Source organism: Sparus aurata, chromosome 14 (assembly GCF_900880675.1).
Source record: "Sparus aurata chromosome 14, fSpaAur1.1, whole genome shotgun sequence".
Classification (NCBI taxonomy): Eukaryota; Metazoa; Chordata; class Actinopteri; order Spariformes; family Sparidae; genus Sparus; species Sparus aurata.
Window position 1 is genome coordinate 7,785,568 of NC_044200.1, and position 19,560 is coordinate 7,805,127.

Sequence of the window (19,560 nt, forward strand, 5' to 3'; positions counted from 1 at the left end):
GCCTACATTATCCAAAATGCATTTTGGCCATTGAGTGACATCACTGGAGGCTTCCTCGGGAGCCACAAAATGCTTCATACTACTTATCTCACTCCCAAAGACATGTAAATACACTTTTATGTACAAAATTGCTGGAGTAACCCTTTAAAGGAGACATTAAACAACTGTCTGAATGGTAATCCAGTAAAACAGATATTGTAAAAACTATTTTCCCCTTTAGCTGACCTCTCTGCTATTACATATTTTTTTGTTTCCCTTACATTTGATTCCCGGTAAACGTAGCAGAGTGATACGCTCTGTTTTATTTCCTCATCTCTGAGTGTGTTTCCTGGTGCCTCCTTGGCCCCGCCCACGTCTTTGAAACGTCAACAGCGCCAAACTTCAGGCTCTCTAACTGGTAAAATGACCACGGGCGTCGAGGAGCCACAATGGAGAAAAGTCCACACCGTTACAGGAGTGACGCCGCGGTCCAGGCACGGACACCGAGCAGCTGCGATACGGGAGCTGATCATCGTGTTTGGCGGTGGAAACGAAGGGATAGCGGAGCACCTCCATGTTTACAACACTGGTGAGCTAACGTTAGCTCGGCGCTAACTAGCAGGTTAGCGGCTAATGTTTTTAGCATGCGCCGGAGTCAAGTAGAAGGCCGACGAGCCTTTTGTCAGTTTGTGTTTACTTTAAAGGTCCTCGACACATTTTGCACCGTTTTGTTTGCTGTTTTATGTGGGTATTGTTATAAACTAGCCTTTAACTTGAGTTTGACAGCTTACTTTAGCTGGCTAGCTAGCCTCACTAACTATTTCCCCCCTATTTGTAACCCTAACGTTACTTCGCTGTCCCGTTAACTCGACATTGAGAAAGCTCTGAGTTCCCTCTGGGTTTCCATGGATTGCTGTTAAAGGTGTTGTATAAGTGATTGAGCAATGCGGGTCAATTACATTTATTGCTGTGGCGAGAGGGTCGATCGACGTACCAAATGTTCAGTTATGACCCTTTAAATTTTTCAGTGTAGAAAACTAAATTTTGCTAGAGTAACGTTACAGCACAAATCATTGACATAACCCTCACCTTAGATATACAGCATTTAGCCTAAATAAAGTGTGCGATTAGTGAGCTACAATTTAAGTCTTTGACTCTCCAGGATCCCGTTTTGCATGAAGTAGTGTCGGGCTACTGCACATTTTTTTCACAAGTTGTTTTCCCTGTAGTATGTATGCAGTGTCTGAAAAGTAGCATTCACCAGGATGTTCTGCATCTGCTCATTCTTCCAGTCTCGAAGCAGTGGTTCCTGCCCGCGGTGAGGGGTGACATCCCACCTGGCTGTGCTGCCCATGGCTTCGTCTGTGAAGGCACTCGAATACTGGTCTTTGGTGGCATGGTCGAGTTTGGGAAATACACCAACAGCCTCTATGAACTTCAGGTACTCCTGTCACATTTCTTCAGGGGTGACTCTAACCCTGGTGTTATCATGAAGAAGATCTTGACTTTGGTCTCGTGTGGCTCAGGCTAGTCGCTGGCTGTGGAAGAAGCTGAAGCCCAGAGCACCCAGGAACGGCTCGCCCCCCTGCCCACGGATTGGACACAGCTTCACTCTTGTTGGCAACAAGTGTTACCTTTTTGGAGGGCTGGCAAATGATAGTGAAGACCCCAACGGCAACATACCAAGGTGCCGTGTGGACACACACAGTTCATAATGTTTACAGTTTGTTTTCACTGGGCTTTTCAGCAATGCGAAAAAAAAAAAAGGCTGACTGATGGTTTCCATTTGATTGGTTTGCGGGCTGGGAGCAGCAGGGACTTACACGTCCTCCATTCTTCTTGTGTTACATCAAAAGTTGGAACTAACCCACTATTGTCATCACCCATTGATCTGTCAGATATTTTTTGGGGTTTAATGGTCACTCATTTAGTGAAGGAATAGTGAAAACTGCCCACCACAAGTTTTTAGAACCCAATATAACATTTACTTTTTTTTTTTTTTTTTGTTCCCTTTACCAACAATCCAAAATCCAGGAGATTCAGTCCACAGTGACATATGACAGACAAAAACAGCAAATTGTTTCCCATGAGAAGCTGAATTAAGACAATATTGAGCATACTGCGTGATTTATTATTGCAAAATAGGTCTGCAACTAACAGTTTTCATTGTCAGTTATTCTTGATTACTGTTTTGATCATCAATTAGTTGTTATGTCTATAAATTGTCAGAAAGTAGAAAATGAAAATGTCTGTCAGTGTTTCCCAAAGCCCAAGATGACATCCTCACATGTCTTGTTTTGTCCACAGTCAAAAGATATTCAGTTTATTTTTAATTACTCAAACTGATTAATCTAATATCCAGTTAGTCAGTGATTAATCTAATGATTGACAACTAGATGATAAATCATTTAATTGTAGCAGCTCTTTCACAAAATGACTGAAACAGTTATCGATTATAGAAACTACTGCTGACTATTTTTCTGTTGATTGACTACTCAGTTAATCTGTTCAGCTCTGGTTTTAAGTGTAACCTTTAAACCTTTAAGTGGCTCTAATGAACCTTAAGCCAATCACAGTGGCTGATGACTGGAGGGATCAATCAAAAGTCATTAGTGTTGAATCTGGAACATGCTTCTAGTGACTTGGTGATCATGCTCCTTTAAGTGACAATCTACAGTTGTATTTAATCAAATCATAACCAGTTTGGAGACTGTACATATTGATAAATAACCTCCTTTATCCAAGAGACGGTACCATACAGTACCATAAATGAGTTTTTAATCATCTTAGGTACATGGGTGATTTCTATGAGTTGGAGCTGCAGTCGGTGTCGGGGGCAAGAGGCTGGAACATCCCAGAGACAAAAGGCAAAGGTCCCTCTGCGCGGGAGTCCCACACCTCGGTCACCTACGCTGGCCTCGGCTCCCCGAAGCTCTACATCTTCGGGGGGATGCGAGGATGCCGATTAAGTGATCTATGGCAGCTCGACCTCGGTAGGACATCTTTTTGTTTATTATCTATTTTCTAAGCAGATTATATTTTGTAACCACAGTGTTGCATCTTTTCCTTGAATTTGATGGTGGGTTTATTTACATGTTTCCATTGAGTGAGATCTTACTGATCACTTTTCTTGTCTTCAGACACAATGGTTTGGTCGACCCCTCAAACCAGGGGTTCCACGCCTCTTCCCAGAAGCCTTCACTCCGCCACTGTCATTGGAAACAAGTAAGGCATCCTCCATTTTCAGTGTCATATCTCTGTTCAAGTGGATCGACAAACTACAGCGTGTCCCCCTGTGTGCAGGATGTATGTTTTTGGTGGCTGGATTCCTGTTCCAGAGTCGGACAGAGACAACGCTTTAGGGACTGAATGGATCTGCACCAACTCCTTAAGTGTGCTCAACTTCGGTCAGGACATTACATTACAAGTATCCCACACTCTTATCTGAGTTTTCACACAGGATGACGCCCCAGAGTGTTTTTATTGGTTAAAAAAATGTGGTGGTAAAAATGTTTTAGTTCTCAACTGTCCTGTTTTCTGGTCACAGACGCTATGAGCTGGCAGAGCCTGGGCCTGGAGCAGCATGATGATATTGAGACCCAGCTGCAGAGCCAGGGACCCCAGACTGACGACCCGTATGCCTGCAGCCCCAGAGCCAGGGCCGGCCACTGTGCCGCTGCTGTCGGATCAAGGCTTTACATTTGGAGCGGCCGCGACGGATACCGCAAGTGTTGGAACTACCAGGTGTGCTGCAAGGACCTCTGGTACCTGGAGACGGGTGAGAGCTGAGACATTTAATCACTGAGGTATGGCTTGTTTTGTTAGAGAGCGACTGAGCGACACAAAGCAGCTCATTCTTTGTTCTGTCCTCAGATCGACCAGCCAGCCCCGAGGCAGTGTTACTCGTCAAATCCACAGTCAGCATGCTTCATGTGGCGTGGCGCCCCCTGGCGGCAGCAGACTGCTACATCGTGCAGATCCAGCCCGTGTGTCTTCGCAGCACGTCAGCCAGTGATCCACCGGTCACACCAGTTCATCCAGGTGGAACAGAAGGACTGGAGGGGGAACACAAAAACTCTGCAGGTCAGTAGAGTGCACATTTTCAGATGTCTGTAGTATGATTATCAGGGTGGGGATTCTTCAAAACTTTTCTGACACTAGTGACGTTTTGCTTTACTCTGCTCTCTCAGGTGTCCAGTCCCATCAACCTGACAGTGAAGGAACCACTAATAGAGAAGTGAAAGCAGCCGCCCAGGTAGATTTAACGTACCTGAAAGGGGAATTTTGGGTATTTTTAAACCTACATATGAGATGTCTACTTTTATTTTACACTGAAATAGTTATCATAGCAGCACGTATTGGTTCATTTATCTTTTCAAGGTTAAGAATTTACTTTTTGAATTTGAACATCTGATGTAATAAACAAAGTGACAGTTTATATTAATTGCTGTGTGTTTAAAGAATTCTTTTTAAACTTGATTTGTTGCAATTGTATGTATAACGACAGTTTAGATGTGATGGTAAAGGCTTCAATAATTTTTGGTTCAGGTACCTTTAATTGCCTGAAAAGTACCTGAATAATGTTCTTTGAAAACTGTATGCCATGAATAGACATATCAGTCTTTGTTCTGATATTTCTAATATTTCTGTTACACACAGTTTAGGTTTTTAGCAGATACATTTACCAAGAATGAGGTAATAAATAAATAAAACTGCTGCAGTACAACAAGAGAAGTAGTGTAAATGAACCAAAATCTGTTTTTTAGTGGTTTTTAATTTGTGAATGAGCCTTGCAAGTAAGCATAGTTAAATATTCACTTCACACTGGTGTCATTTATGTACAGTTTTTTCTTACTGTAGTCTCTCGTTTTGTCCTTGAATTTCAGGATGCTTCAGCAAAGCAAGAAACTACAGTAAAATCCTCCAATGGCTCAGCAGAGAGCCGCGCACAAGGAGGGAGGAGTGCTGGGAGAGGGACAGTGGAGACTACAGAACACTGCTGTAAGTGATTACATGCTGGATAACCCAGGCTGATTTTTGTGCTTCCACAAATGTAATTGTTAAGGCAGTTAGCCTGGCTGCAGCAAATGCATTTCCATTCTTTTTCCCACAGAAGGTTTTGATCCATAGCCGCAGTTTAGCCTAAAGTTTCAGCAGTCTCGGTCCAGCTTTAGTGTCCCTGCAGCTTCTCACCTTTGAGCCACGGATCTTTTCTGTTGTAGGTGCTGAGCAGGAGATGTCGGCAGCAGAGGTCAGCAGCTCAACACAGCAGCAGCCAGGTATGGATGGATCAGTGATTAACCAGGCGGCAGCAGGTCAAAGGTTTTATAAAGTGCAGTTTACTGTGGATGTTCCTTTTGCTTTTGCAGGAGGGCAGCCTGTTTCAGCTGACAAGACAACAGATCAGGTCAGAAACACTCATGGACACCGGTTGTTGGCTCTTAATTCGGGTTGGTCTAAATTCAAGCTATTAACTCTCACCTCTGTGTCCGGCAGAATCCAGATGGAGCAGTTTGGTTCGATGTCGGTGTGTTCAAAACACTCTTCACAGAGGTCAACCACTACTTTTTGCATGCTGACAGCGACCAGGTCACTTCCGCCATCAGCAGCCGGCTCCTAAATACTAAAGAGGTGAAAAAATGAACAAGGAAAACTTTGAGCTGTTAATTAGTAAAATGAATTTTCTCACCCACGCGTCCTCTTTCAATGTTTTGCTCTCCTCCAGAGGAAACTGCCCGGGCCTCAGGACTACCAGGGCAGAGAGAAGCGGGAGCTGGCTCCAGGTCAGACCTACAGGTTCAGAGTTGCAGGCGTTAACTGCTTTGGCACGGGAGACTTCAGCCCAGTTAGCGAGTTCAAGACCTGCCAGCCTGGTTTCCCCGGAGCGCCCTCTGCTGTCAAAATTGCCAAGGTGACAAATAAAGGATTTTCAGATTGCTGATAAAGCTTCTGTATTCTGCCCTGCCAATACTTTGACTTTCATCACTATACTTTTTTTTTTCTTTTTCACAGGCCAACGACTCGGTCCAAATCACGTGGGAGCCCCCCACCACACCATCGGGCCGCATCCTGGAGTATTCCATGTACATGGCGGTGAGGAAGAGCCGCTCGACCACCTCGGAGCGTCCGGGTCAGATGGCTTTCATCAGGATCTACCGCGGCACAAAGATGTCCTGCTCCGTCAGCTCCACCCACCTGGACAACGCCCACATTGACTACTCCGCCTCCAACCGGCCAGCCGTCGTCTTCCGCATAGCTGCGAAAAACGAGCAGGGCTATGGCCCGGCGACGCAGATCCGCTGGATCCAAGGTGGAGCAGCTTGAACTTGAGTTTCTGCTCGTTAGTTTTTGCAGACGGATGCCTACTTGATTCAGCTTACTGTTTCGTTGTGTTTTTTTTTTTTAAGACCCCAGTATTTTGAGAACGTCCGCATCCAAAGGAGACAACAGCGCTGAGGTTGACCAGGATGCTGCTGACAGGTGACCAAAGCGACCTCCTGTGATTTCTCCATTTACACCTTGTTTATGTGGATTTTAATTGTTCTCTCTGCCACTTCTTTTTTTCTTTTTCTTTCAGCTCCAGCTAAACACGTTTGGATCAATGACATGGTGTTTTTAGGAAAAGACAGTGTGAACTCAGGAAGCTGGCAATGATTGCCCCTCAGATGTATATTTCCGTAGATAATTGCTAATTTATTTTTTTAAGTATTTAATTATTCCCTTGTAAATAGACACACATTTTCATTGGAGGCTTGACCACTTGGCTTTTTTTGTTTTTTGTTAAAGAAGAGTGTAAGTATTGAAATTTAATATGATGTAGACCAAACTACATGTATGATTTCAGAGTTAAAGCTCCTCGGGGGGCTTCTGAGTGTTTCATCAGCCCCTGATTCTTCATACAGTATGTCATGTGTTTTAAAAGCACACATTTTAACCACTTTTAAAATGCCATTGAAACAGTGAAGTTATGTATATGTTATGTTCTTGTTTCAGATTGTTTACTTTAATCAATGTTCACAGCCATATGGTACTGCACATTTTCTGTATCCGTTACATTTTTGCATCGCATTTGTTGATTCGTGATTTTGTTAATATTTTATGATCATTATTATCACCACGTTGTTTCACAAGTTTACGTCAGTCATGAATCACAAAAATGACACACTACTGACATTTCGGAAGTTCATTAAAGGCAGTAAATATTACACAGATGTTACATTAAGAGATATGTGTGTCAGCACTGTTATTGTTTGACCAGCTCACCATTTAGTGGGCAAGAAATGTTATTATAGACTCCCTGTGCTTGGATTATTAAAGGCCGGGGTGGTGAAGAAACACATGGAGGGATTGTTATCCAGAGACCAGACCTGCATCCCTTCATTTCTGTGCTAAACAATGGATTCTATCCTTGTGCCTGTATCTCTTCATCAATCTGTGGTGAGGGTCTGCACATGCAGTATTGTTTAGCTTTACCTTTTGTATTTGAAGCAGTACAGTCAGTGTCAAAGGTGTAATGAAAGTGATTTTAAGACACATGTAACAGTTTCTTTGGCCGCCTCATAATTACTGATGTGGGTGCAGGTTGGTCCCTGGAGCCTTGACTGATTTCCTTGTGCACCTGTCAAATAAAAACATTTTAAAACATTTGGATATGCCCACTTGGCTACATGTTAGTCATCATTGGTAACTCATAAATAAACAAAGATGAAGTAAAAAAAGTACCAGCTAAACATAATTCAGTCTGTTAGAGAATTGGCTTACACTGGTGATTAGCTTAGTAGTTACTGTAGTAGGTGTTTATAAATTACAGGGGTTAAAATAGCGTTTTGATATTGCAGACAGAATTCAATTCAGCGGTTTAATTTCCCTTGCCAAGGTTTGGTGAGAGTTGTCTTTTCCAACGAGAGAAATGCACCTTGGGTAAAAACTTCCCATGATCCCCCAGTTTGTAGTTTACAGATTAGCCAGCTAGCGCTTGCTAGCAGTTCAAAGCAGGGAAGAAAGCAGCCAAAGTTAAACAAAGGGTAAGTTGCCGAAGTGCGTAAAGTAGTAAACACTGTAGGTTGTTTTGTGGGGTCATAATTCACTGCTTGTAACCCAAATGTGCGCCGGGTTGTTCATAACGTTAGCCTTGTTAGCAAGCTAAACTCAGTTATGCTACGAACAAACTAACGCTGCCACTAACTTGAGCAGCAGTGAGGGTTAGCTTGCACATAGCCGTTAAGCTATCTTGCAGCTTTGAGATTCAGAATGTAACGTTAGTCAATTTTTGGATTTTAGTTAAGAAAACCTGTCAGAGTCATGCTAATGACTGCTCTATTGTCTATCGCCCTGAGTTGTTGAGGAAACTGTCAGGCAAGTACTGTCCGATAACGGACGCAGTAAAATAGCCAGCTGGCTAGTTAGCTTATTAAGTGTCTTGGCAGAGCGCGACATTTAAAAACCAGTGAGTGTTTTTGACACATTTCAGACAACCGTCTGCATTGCTGTGTCCTGAATCATGTCGCAAATGTAAGGACATTATGTATTTAAATCACAGGGGATTTTATATGAAGATAACCGAATGTAAACAAACATCATCTAGTGCTCATTAGCATGTCAAACAGCAAACTTTTGTGTTGTGTAATGTTGCTTCCTAGCTTTCTATATTTCAGGACTTTTGAGTCGCCATGCAAAACCACAATGTGTGCTGTGATTAAAGCATGGACAAGTAACTACTGTTAATTCATTCTGCGCGAGTGACACTGGACTGACAATTGTCCCCCTGAGATGGACAGGATGCTTGAAGCTAAGTGGCTAAATGGGTTCAGTAGTTGTAATCAGGCTGTGTCCACAGCAGAGCCAGCAGCCATGGACTGCAGCTAACTAATCACTTGAGATTGATTCAGAGCCTTGCCCTGACTGCTGAGAGGTTGTGATTTTAACAAGTAGCTGGGGGACTCTCCTCAAAGCCACCATGGTAACTAACCGACAACAAAGCCTGGCCTGATTTTTACCCTGTCAAACCTCACCACACTTGAGAGAGAGTATAGGCAGTTGTTCTCTATGTTGGAGGGCTGAGGGCTTACTAGCAACACCTATTCAGTTTTTAGATACGGACACAACACTTCCTTTGCCTGCTCTCCCCAGCTTTTCTTCACTTTTGTCCCCTCCTGTCTCTGGCTCTTTCCTGCAGAGGTTGAAAATGACCTCCTCCACCCTCGGCCAGTCGGCCCATCTCGTCCCAAACCTGGAGCCTGGGATGGGGAAGTCTGCGGCGATGCTGGGGTTGTCTGCTGGCCTGGGGGGAGCGGAGATGGAGCTGCAGAAGATGCTAATCGATGAGAGGATGAAGTGCGAAAACCACAGGACCAATTACCAGACGCTCAAGGCTGAACACTCCAGGTACAGCTAAGTCTGATTTAACGTAAACTTCTTTTCATGAGGGAACACTTTGGAAAAGATAAATGATCCTGTTTGTCTTCTTGCATCATGCTTCACTGTTTCCCATGTGCTTCATGGTTCTATTGATCCACTGAGTCTTTTTTTTTTTTTTTCTTTTTTTTTTTTTTGCAGCTTGCAGGATGAGTTCACCCGAGCTCAGGGTGAACTGAAGCGTCTGCTGAGCGACCGACAGGCTCAGCAGGAGAAGCTGCAGCTGCTGTTGGCTGAGCTCCGAGGAGAGCTGCTGGACAAAACCAGAGAGCTGGAGGAGCTTCGACTGCAGGTGGGACGGATAAACTCTTCTGATCGTTTGCTTAAACAAAGGACACCCCTGTTTCTGGTGTGGCTGAGATGTCTGTGCTATTTTTTGTGGATACAAATGTGTGCCTTTGTCTGTGTGTGTGTGTGTGTGTGTGTGTGTGTGTTGACCAGGTGATGACCCCTCAGCGACTGGAGTTGCTCAGAGCTCAGGTGCAGCAGGAGATGGAGGCTCCGGTCAGAGAGAGGTTCAACAAACTGGAGGAGGTCAGTCAGTTCATCTGTTTCATGAGTAATGTGGGGCGTAAGTGGCATCAGTCTTCTTCTAAAACATATATTTAAAAAAATGTTTAGAAACGGAAAGAATAGGTTAATGAAATTAAGTGATGTAATTTTAAGTGATTTTTAAGTGATTATTGAAGGGAGATAACACCCCAAAATCAAAAATGCACATTCTTCCTCTTGCCAAAAAGATGTCTGCTTACACTTTTACATAATGAGACTAGATGGCACTCGACTTGTGATGCCCAAAAGTGCCCAAAAAACATGTTTGAATAGCTCAGCAGTAATGTCTCTCTCCAGAAATCATGACCCAGTTATTCAAGATGACCCTCAGACTTTGTTGACAGCAGTTTCGTGCAACAAACTGTTTTCTTTTTAACAAACTACATCCAGCCAATCCAGTGGACCTTTAAAAGGCTTAGGTGCAAAATTGTACTATTTTCAAAAAAAGATAAACAACATCACATCATTTTAGACATTTATTGTTGCCATCGCTGTGACAGATCTGTCTTTAGTTAGTTTTGACCCTCTCCACAGTGATTTGTGATTTATTTGGTGACTTGAGTGGTGCCCAGGTGCTGTAACAATAGCTTGAATAGTTGACTTAATTAGCTACCTTCTCCTGTATGAGTGGATGCACACTTCCTTGTGCGCAGTGATCTGGTTCAGTTGTAGATCGATTGAAGGAAAATAGTTCCTACATGGAACTGTTAGGTCTGTGGATTATATTGAGCAACCCAGTGGATTTCTGGAAAGAGACATTTTTTTTTTTTTTGTGTGTGTGTTTTTTAAAATTGCTTTGAGCACCACAAGCGGAGGGTGCGGGAGTTCCATTATATTCAAGAGAGGGCATCTCTACGGCTGATATCTCCAGAGCAGTCTGGATGGATAAATAGTGCTACATGTGAGAGGATAAATATGTGTTTTACATTTTGGGTGAAACTGTCCTTTTAAGTTACTTCCTGTAGGGGTCAGTTTGATGAAAGGAAGTCATGCAGTGTGATGCAGCACGGATATGAAAAACAAAGACAATGTTCATTTATGTCTACTGTTATGGATTATGTCACTATATAGAATTTGTTGTGCATGATTAAACGACTCCAGCCGGCTTCCAATCACAGAGGAAGTGTTATCCTTTGATACCTGCTGTAAATTAGTGTGAGCTGTCCATAGTTACGGTCAAGAGATTGGCATCGATTGACTTTTGAAGATCTGTGCTTTCAAGGGGACGGCAGCTTATTTCCATTTAATCGTCTTGATTGCTCCCTCTCTCCTTCTCACTGATTCTGAGCTAATGATGGTACTCCTGTGCACTCCTGGTTCTTTTTAGGAGACAGAGAAGTACAGGTCAGAGTACAACAAGCTGCGGTACGACTGCACCTTTCTTAAATCCCAGTTGGACCACCAGAGAGAAGAACATGCTCGTATCCTGGAGGAGAAGAGCATCCTCTATGAAGCAGAGGTGAGTTTGTTGTTGGGTTGTGCAGCATTTTATTTGTTAATGCTTGTCAGTTGAATGTGGTGTCTAATGATAAAAGTAGATGCTAATTTAGTCAACCCACTTCCGGTGGCCAGATCTCCCGTCTGGAGAAGGACAGGGAGGACCTGGTGGCTCAGTACCAGGGTTCAGACCTGCTGCGTGATGGGAAACGAGTGGAGGCTCTGCTGAGGGAGAAGGCGCAGCTCCACCTGCGGCTCAAGGGCCTGGAGGCGGAGGTGGCCGAGCTCCGCGCCCAGAAAGAGAACTCGGGCCAGCAGGCGGAGAACGTCCAACGTATCCAGATCAGACAGCTGACGGAGTCTCAGGCTACCCTGAAGTCTCTGGAGGTGAGGCAGCAGCAGTCATCTTACCGGATTTAAATTTCCCTAACCTTACCCTCATGATGGATGATCAGATTTTACCCCGCGTTGTGTTTTTTACATTGTGACTGGAGAAAGAAGTGATCGTTGGATCTGATTGGTTGTTGGTGTGACAGGCGGAGCGCCAGTCGTTGCGTCTGCAGCTGGAGAGGACGGAGAGCGAGCTCAATCTGAGTCACGAGCAGAACAGCCAGCTCACCGGGCGCCTGCACAAAGCTGAGAGAGACGTCAACTCCCTCACCTGCCAGGTACGCTGACCCCTGACCTCTGACCTCTGAGATGTTTTATTGACTATGGTGTCCCCAACACGGGTCATTACAGAGATTTGTCTGGGTTTCCTTAACTGGTTAAGAGGACGGGTTCAGATCCAGGTTTTGATCAAGATGAACTGATAATGAAGCCAACCAATATAAAGGGCGAGCTCGAGTCATTTGTGTTTTTTTGTTTTTTCAGATTGAAAGCCTGAAGCATTCACACAAGCTGGAGGTGGCTAGCGTCAAACTGGAGTGTACCCGCTCTAAAGGGGAGCTGGAGAGGGAGAGAGATACACTGCAGGGCCAGATTGAGAGTATGTAACACACACACACACACAAACAAACACACACACACACACACACACGCACACCTATGATCATACAGAGTTTGTTTTATTGAACAAAAATTCTGATCTAGTCCATCACATCTCACAGAAAAAACACAGAATACTACCAACTTGTACAGTGTGTAACAACCTGCTCGCCCCTTGCGTCCGTCAGGTGTGCAGGCTGACGTGGAGGTGCTGAAGGCTTCTGTGGAGCGACACAAGGAAGCCCTGGTGGAGAAAGAGCGGGAGTTGGTCAGGAAGGTGCAGTCCGCCCGGGAGGAGGAGTTCCGTAAAACTGCAGCATTACACGAAGAAAAGTGAGAATAATGTTGGTTTTCTTTGAGTCACTGTTGTCAGTCATCTCGTGTTAGTCCTGTGGTTAGGAACCTGGGAAGATACTGTCTATCACATTTAGCAGATGCTTATGTCCAAAGCGACTTACAGTAATTCATACATAAATTCATACATTGATGGGAGTGGCTGCCATGAAATGTGCAAACCGGCACATTAGGAGCAGTTTGGGGTTTAGTATCTTTAGTATCAGCTGCCCCACAAGGGTGGATCATTCTATCAAAGTGGACATCAGTACAAAATCAAAAAGATGATTTCTGTGTTAGCGCTGCGTGCAGCTCATACGGAAGAGGATTAGGGCCACATGTGAATTTTGTCAGAATTCTGACTTTAAAGTCAGAACTAAAAAAAAAATTCAGATGTGGCCCTAATCCTCTTCTGTAAGCTCATGCCTTCTTATTTCAAGGATATTTGTTTTCTATTGTTAGGTTGGACTTGGAGAACCGTCTTGCTACCCTGGAACAGCAGAGGGCGCTGCAGGACGCAGCCGACAACACCCAGAAGGAGGAATGGGAGGAGCGTGTTCGCAGCGCACAACATGGAGAGGAGTCAGCCCGCAGAGAGCTGCAGAGCCTGAGGTCAGACTTATACTGGGCTTCTAAATCTACACAGCTTGATATAATAAAAATAACTTGTGGTTGTAGATAACACATCGTACTTGTTTAAATAAATGATGGGGAGACGGGAAACTGGAGTTTGTGAGATGATGCATTGTATATGCAGAAAGTTTGAGGTTGGCTGGGTTACATTGCATTACAGTTTCAGTTTCAGCCACTTCGCTTCACTCTCTGTTCCCGTAGAAAAACATCTTGAGCCAAACTGCTGAAAGTAAATGGGGTCATGGGAGTGTTGTGGCCTTTTCTGCCTTTAGTTTGTGATTTATATCTAGCTGAAATGACAGCAGTTACATTTAAATCAGGTGTATGACCCCAATCTGTGCAAGAGAAAAGGTAGAAATACTAAAATGAAAGAAAATATTTTTTTGTGATGGCATGTCATTTAATCTCTTTACAAAACCCAGGTCCTTCATTTGTGAATACTGTTTTGCATCTTACAGAACCAAACTCCAGCAGCAAAGCTCCCAGCTCGAGGAGCTTGAGAGACAAAAAGGTGAAATCGCTGACCTGCAGCAGGTAAGTCCACGTCTTGGCCTGAGAGGATTATTTATTTGCTAAAACCAACAAACTCAGGGCAGTTTGTATACCTGAAATAAATGTGATTTATGAGATCAGCAGAACCAGGAACTGGGCGTCCAGCTGGGGACACTGTCTCACTCTGAAAGTGACCTGATGGAGACAAACCATCGGCTGAAAGAAACATTGGACAGACTCAGGGAGGAGCTGAGGACGGCCCGGGCCCAGGCTGAGAGGAGCCAGCATGAGGCCGAGAGGTTTTCTAAACTTACAAAGCGCCAAGCTGTACTCTCAATTACAACACACTCTTTTCTTCTTACTGTGCATTTATCCTCCTCTAGGCAGGTGGAGGACCAGCGGGTGGAGTGGCTGGAGGAGAAGCACAAGCTGCAGGAGCGAGAGGCTGAGCTGCAGCAGAAGTACTCTCAGGCCAAAGAGAAACTGCAGAGGGCAGCTGTAGCGCAGAAGAAGGTACTGCTGCTCCCTGCAGTTTGTGAAAATGCATGATTTACATTTCTGAAGAGGTCTGTTTGCGCTTCGTATTTCTTTGTTTTACGTGTAAGTTCACAATTAACTGATAGTGTGTTGGTGCTCCTTTACCGATTTTATACTTCCATGTGTAACGGTAAAATGGTCATCAGAGACGCTTCATTTTTTATGTACAGAGGAAAACGCTGACAGAGAACAAAGAGAAGAGACTGCAGGACAAGATCCAGCTGCTGGAGGCCAAGCTTGAGGAGCTGGAACTGGAAGCTTCTGCAGCCAAGAAGTAAACTTCAAATCTCCCATTTCATGAATGAAATATGCAGTTTATCTGCCAGGAGCTGCTGTCAGTTTACCTCGGTAGCATTACACCTTAGCTCTTTTTGTAAAAAATACTCAACAAATCTTCAATTCCTCAGTTCCTTTAACACTATGCCCATGTTATTTAAGACATTAATCATCCATGCAAGGTAAGTCAGGGAAGTAGAATGGAGTCAGCTGAAAAACCCATTAAATAAGAACTTGCTTTCCTTCCTGTCCAGACGTTCATCTTTCTCAGAGGAGCAAGCTCAGCTCAGCAGACGGTTGAAGGAGCTGCAGCGACGACACAACGAGTTTCGACGCCTCCTATTAGGCGGCCAGGCTCCCTTCAGTTCCGGCCACGCCTTCCTGACCTCCTCACCCACGCCCTTTCTCCTCCTCGGGTCTGAGGGACCAATGTCCAACATACCAGTGAGCAGAATGTCTTGCGTTAGCCTGTACTCTAGATGAATGATAATACATCATAGAAGGGGCACCGAGACAGGAAATAGACCAGCCTGCAAGGCAGCTACAAGACAGCTTGTGTCATGAGGAAGTTAAATCACATACTTTCTTTTTTCACACACGCAAACGCAGCTGAATTTAGTATGATCACAGGTCCTCTCTGATGGGCATTCCTTTAAATGTCACACTGAAGCAATAACATAAGGGTCATGTTACTAATGAATGAATCTGTCTCAGTCAAGCACATTAAATGACATCAGTCTCTACAACCACACTGTGGGTTGAATAATCTGAGGAAAAGCAGCTTCACCACAGTAATGCTAACAAATAACCAGAGAGTGAAGTGTGAATGAAACACAGGAAGCAGGGTGTAAGTGAAAATTGACTATTGACTGAACAAGGTGTGTGTGTGTGTGTGTGTGTGCGCGCGCGCTCTCAATACTGTAGGAGGAGCAGCACCAGAGGGAGCTGTCTCTGCTCCGTCGGAGGCTGGAGGACCTGGAGAGCGCCCAGCAGCAGCAGCTGGAGGAACTTGGATCTCTGGTGCAAAAGGACCGGGGCGCCACACCCCAGCCTGACCTCTGACCCCACCTCCCACACCACTTCCGATTGAGCTTGGACTTGAAATATAGAGTGAGGTGGCATTGTTGTGATATGTCTGTAAGACATGGATGTGGACATGAGTTCGTCGGCGTTTGCATGTCTTTCCAATGTTGTGACGTCGGGAATTTTTAAATACTGCAGCACCTTTTTTAAAAATTGAGCAGGACATCCTCAGGGTTTGATTTTGTATTGAGATGTTTGTTGTTTACACACACATTTGCTTTTAAGCCAAAACATTACAGGCTGTGAATTGCACAATGTTACTATGGACTGTGGATGTGATTTTTAAGAAGTTCAACATGAAATGTGTTGAAACAATAATGATATAAAGATTTTTCACTGATATATATGTGGTTTTGTGTGTGTATCTTGGTTCTGTATAAGAAGTTATTGAAGTCATTGTTTTTCATTGTTAAAACCACAGGATAGATCAAATAATTTAGTCCATCAAACACAACAGTGGTCAGCAGATAGAGCAGAACTGCATTCAATAAAATGTCCTTTCATAGAAGCTACTGATAGCTGACGATGCCTTTCTTCAGTATCTTCAAAAGTTTTATCACGAGACACTAAACGCCCCACAGACTCATTCAATTACTGCCATGGATAGCAGCTCCTTTCAGCTGTTTGTTAACTCCTGGTCTCATCTCAGTAGCTGGACAAACCTCTTCCTGGTCCTCTCAGCTCAGCTTCAGACAGTTTCCTCTCACCATAGTTCATTCAAAGTACATTGTTATGAGTCAAAAAGACAGCCGCTCAGTTCCAGGCACAGCTTTTTAGTCCATCAAATGAGTCTTTAACATGATGTAGTTGCTCCTTCAGCTCAGTAGGGGCTCCGTTTTGGTCCAGCTTGTCTGTAATCTGTAGAAAAGGAGAAAGTTGTAGATCTTGTTAGGAATAAGGACTCAGTTTACATCTTATTAGTCATCTTGTGAAAGTGACACTTGATGTAAGAATGATGGAGTCTACATTGTACACACATTCTCTCTATATTGCTCATAAAAAGTGTTTTGAAAAGGAGTGGTTCAGCAGATAGGAACAGGAAACTACAGCCTGATAAACGGAGCGAAGGAATATCAGGGTTCAAAAATCTCATTTCCTCTACGCACCGAGTCTCATGTGACTGTCGGTTTCGCAAGCGAAATCACTCAACTCGCTGTTGATGTCAACATCTCAGAGGTATCTAAGGGAGACCAGCAATAGAAATGTGGGTAGGCTAAGACCTGTTAAGGTGCTCATGAACAGGAAACCACCAGATTATTTCTGTACTCTAATAATAACGTTGTACTTCTCTGCATCCCTGTATGTGGCAGTGAGGCTGAAACTTTCCTGGTTTAGATCTGTTGAGATTAGTCGACACATTTAACAGACCAGATGATTTTTTTTTTATCCAAGAAAAAGTTTATTTACTAATTCCATTCTGGGTTGTGGAGATCAGATAAGACCCATAGCGATGGAACTTTAATGTGGTTTATGTGGACAGAAGGGAGGTGGCAACATGGATGACAGCAGAGCGCAGTGACTAAAGAAAGAATGCTCAAATTGGTCCGTCATTTACATTGGATTAAAATTAATGGTTGTGGAAAAGGATTATAGTCAGGTAAAAAAAAATCACAATCAGGCAGTCATTTAATAATTACAACCAAATTCAAACTGTCACTTAGATATTTATTACAAAACCAGACGAGGCGCCTCATGGCAACGTCACCATCAGACGTAATCTGGGTTCGAGGCACACCACCACCACCAACTAAATGTGAAATCTGACCACATCAGAAGTGTGACGTTAACGAAAAAAATCTGTGTCGCGCAGGTGGTTGAGTGGTTAGAGCACATGCCATATACGCAGCCGACCCCGGGTCGATTCCGGCCGGAGGTCCTTTGCTGCATGTCACATCCCCCTCTCTCTCCCATATCTGTCAACTGCTTAATAAAGGTGTCTATGCCTAAAAAAAAAAAATACATCTGTGAGTGTGAGTGTGGACATGGAGATAACTGACCTCTGTAAAGTACCGCTCGATGAATTTGTAGATTTCTTTGAGAGCCGCGGCGTCGTTGAACTCGCTCTCATGTTTCTGGAATGGAAACAAACGCTCATCAAATCACCGCTGCCCCTCACAGTGCCACGTCTTCAAGATTTTGTAGTGAAATCGACATTACCTTCGACTCTTCCTGCAGGAAGCCTTTGAATTCTGACACTGTGATTGGTGGCTGCTCTCTGACCTGCTTGTAGTAGGCCTTCACTTCCTGTTTGAACTTGGGAATGTCTTTGGCGTAGAGGAGCTTGTTGGTTGGTGCATACTGCAACACAATAACATGCAACGTATAGAATGAATCAAACTGTCCTTTCTATTCGAAACATCTCACGGATAGATGAATAGTTTTGCTGTCATATTTGGGTTGATCCAGAGTTGATTCCATCTCTGCCTACTGTCTAAACAAAGAAAGGAAAACTGGACTTCCTGCGCTGCTTCCTGTAATAAGACATTTTGAGACATTTGTCCTGGACTTTACCTTCCCCAGTTGAATCTCACTGAGAGAAAAGGAGTCCATGAAGGCCTGAGCGATGACATTCAGGCAGCCGTCCAAATTTGGAGACTTCTCCATGTCGAACACAAACTGAGGGTTTTTCATGATGTTGACCCAGAAGCGCAGGGGCAAACTGTGACGGGAAGACAGTTACCAGGGAGGAAAAACAGATACTTTAGATCTACACACCACACACATATTTCTACTGACTATTTTTAATGAAGGCTAGTCCTCTTGTCCACAGAGCTATGGATGACCCAGTCGTACCTGTTGGTCTTCCAGATGTGCAGCACATCTGGGTCAGTGATCTTCATGTTGTCAGCCTGAGCGTCTAGGAAGTCGAAGAAGTATTTGACAGCATGTGGGGCTCTGCAGTTTGGCATCCCCCAGATAGATCTGAACAGGTTCTCCACATATGAATGCACAGCCACCTTGAAGAGAAACAACACGGCCGTGTCTTTTTCTGCTGTCCCTCTTACAGATTTCCAGATTAACTGTATGTTGGATTACTTATGTTAAAGCAGTCGAAAGAAGACGGTAGAAACAAACAGCTTTGTAAACACAGAGCTACAGCGATTGCATGCTGCCAAAACTTAGGTGATCTTCAATCCAGCAGCCGCTGCTGCTCTGCTGCTAAAGTCCTGCGTCCTGACGCAGAGGAAGCTTGCCATTTTAGTTACTTTTACCAGAACATTTCTTCCGCTGGTAGTAAAAATAACCATGAAAGGGGCTGCTTCTGCTATCAGTTCTGTTGGTGTTGGTGCATATTTTATTAAAATGAGGCACTGTGAGTGTTGCTTCCTCTTGCCTTGGTGGAGAGCAGCTTGGTGAGGTGCACTTCCTTCAGCTTTAACTTCTTCCTCTCTGGGTTCTTTCTCTGGTCCTCTTCTACATCAGGATCAATCTGTAGAAAAGGACCATAAAGTTTTGTGTACGAAGTGATTAAAATGTTTGCGCCATGAAACACAGACTGCCTCTTACCAGGTGGAAGTATTTTCCAGAGAAGTTCTCGTCATCTAAAGGAAACAAATTAACAGAATCAACAGTGATTATTAGCAGAATTAAGTAGCTTCCTCTTTTGCCCTATAGCATTTGGTTTGGGGGTTACTTCGATAATTTTTAACCCTGACTCTTGTTCTGCAATGTTTCTGTGTCTAGTTGACAAATGGGAACAGGACATTTTTTAAAACTAGTCCAGTCTTGGGCGAGGCCACTGCAGTGTAATCCTTTTGGGCAATCGTGCACTGTAAAGTCAGAATGTTTTCAAATCTAACACTTTAGATTAAGGGTTTGTTGCACAGAGTTAGAGTC

General features: G+C 43.9%; 3 protein-coding genes across 11 annotated transcripts in view; 2 read left to right on the forward strand and 1 right to left on the reverse strand.

Moving 5' to 3' along the window:
- Window positions 1-328: 328 nt before the first annotated feature.
- On the forward strand, window positions 329-7,625 carry hcfc2 (host cell factor C2). Of its 2 annotated transcripts, none has more exons than XM_030439830.1 (17): window positions 329-568; window positions 1,272-1,420; window positions 1,506-1,666; window positions 2,770-2,972; window positions 3,120-3,204; window positions 3,283-3,386; window positions 3,527-3,757; window positions 3,853-4,062; window positions 4,170-4,234; window positions 4,866-4,980; window positions 5,202-5,258; window positions 5,349-5,386; window positions 5,476-5,610; window positions 5,705-5,890; window positions 5,992-6,289; window positions 6,387-6,459; window positions 6,557-7,625. In XM_030439830.1, exons 1-17 carry the CDS (start codon window positions 403-405, stop codon window positions 6,564-6,566), a joined length of 2,286 nt encoding a protein of 761 aa, XP_030295690.1. In that variant the 5' UTR covers window positions 329-402; the 3' UTR covers window positions 6,567-7,625. The 2 variants fall into 2 exon arrangements, with proteins under 2 accessions (XP_030295690.1, XP_030295691.1); XM_030439831.1 differs by having other exon boundaries at window positions 473-601.
- Window positions 7,626-8,759: 1,134 nt separating this feature from the next.
- cep83 (centrosomal protein 83) lies at window positions 8,760-16,065 on the forward strand. 2 transcript variants are annotated; one of them, XM_030439833.1, is made up of 16 exons: window positions 8,768-8,938; window positions 9,155-9,363; window positions 9,535-9,685; window positions 9,835-9,927; window positions 11,273-11,404; window positions 11,518-11,769; window positions 11,919-12,050; window positions 12,256-12,370; window positions 12,558-12,702; window positions 13,165-13,314; window positions 13,794-13,869; window positions 13,969-14,126; window positions 14,211-14,340; window positions 14,535-14,638; window positions 14,895-15,084; window positions 15,565-16,065. In XM_030439833.1, the coding sequence occupies exons 1-16, from the start codon at window positions 8,936-8,938 to the stop codon at window positions 15,700-15,702; spliced, it is 2,178 nt and encodes a 725-aa protein (XP_030295693.1). In that variant the 5' UTR covers window positions 8,768-8,935; the 3' UTR covers window positions 15,703-16,065. The 2 variants fall into 2 exon arrangements, with proteins under 2 accessions (XP_030295692.1, XP_030295693.1); XM_030439832.1 differs by having other exon boundaries at window positions 8,760-8,938; window positions 13,969-14,340.
- plxnc1 (plexin C1) overlaps window positions 15,894-19,560 on the reverse strand; it is a 101,639-nt gene continuing 97,972 nt past the window's right edge. For all 7 annotated transcript variants that reach the window (XM_030439826.1, XM_030439825.1, XM_030439828.1 and 4 more), the window contains 7 exons: window positions 19,231-19,265; window positions 19,058-19,153; window positions 18,517-18,680; window positions 18,235-18,382; window positions 17,881-18,021; window positions 17,721-17,795; window positions 15,894-16,581 (listed from right to left, as the gene is read on the reverse strand). In XM_030439826.1, coding sequence (XP_030295686.1) covers window positions 16,477-16,581; window positions 17,721-17,795; window positions 17,881-18,021; window positions 18,235-18,382; window positions 18,517-18,680; window positions 19,058-19,153; window positions 19,231-19,265 — 764 coding nt within the window. In that variant the 3' untranslated portion in view covers window positions 15,894-16,476. The remainder of the gene's footprint in view (window positions 16,582-17,720; window positions 17,796-17,880; window positions 18,022-18,234; window positions 18,383-18,516; window positions 18,681-19,057; window positions 19,154-19,230; window positions 19,266-19,560) is intronic.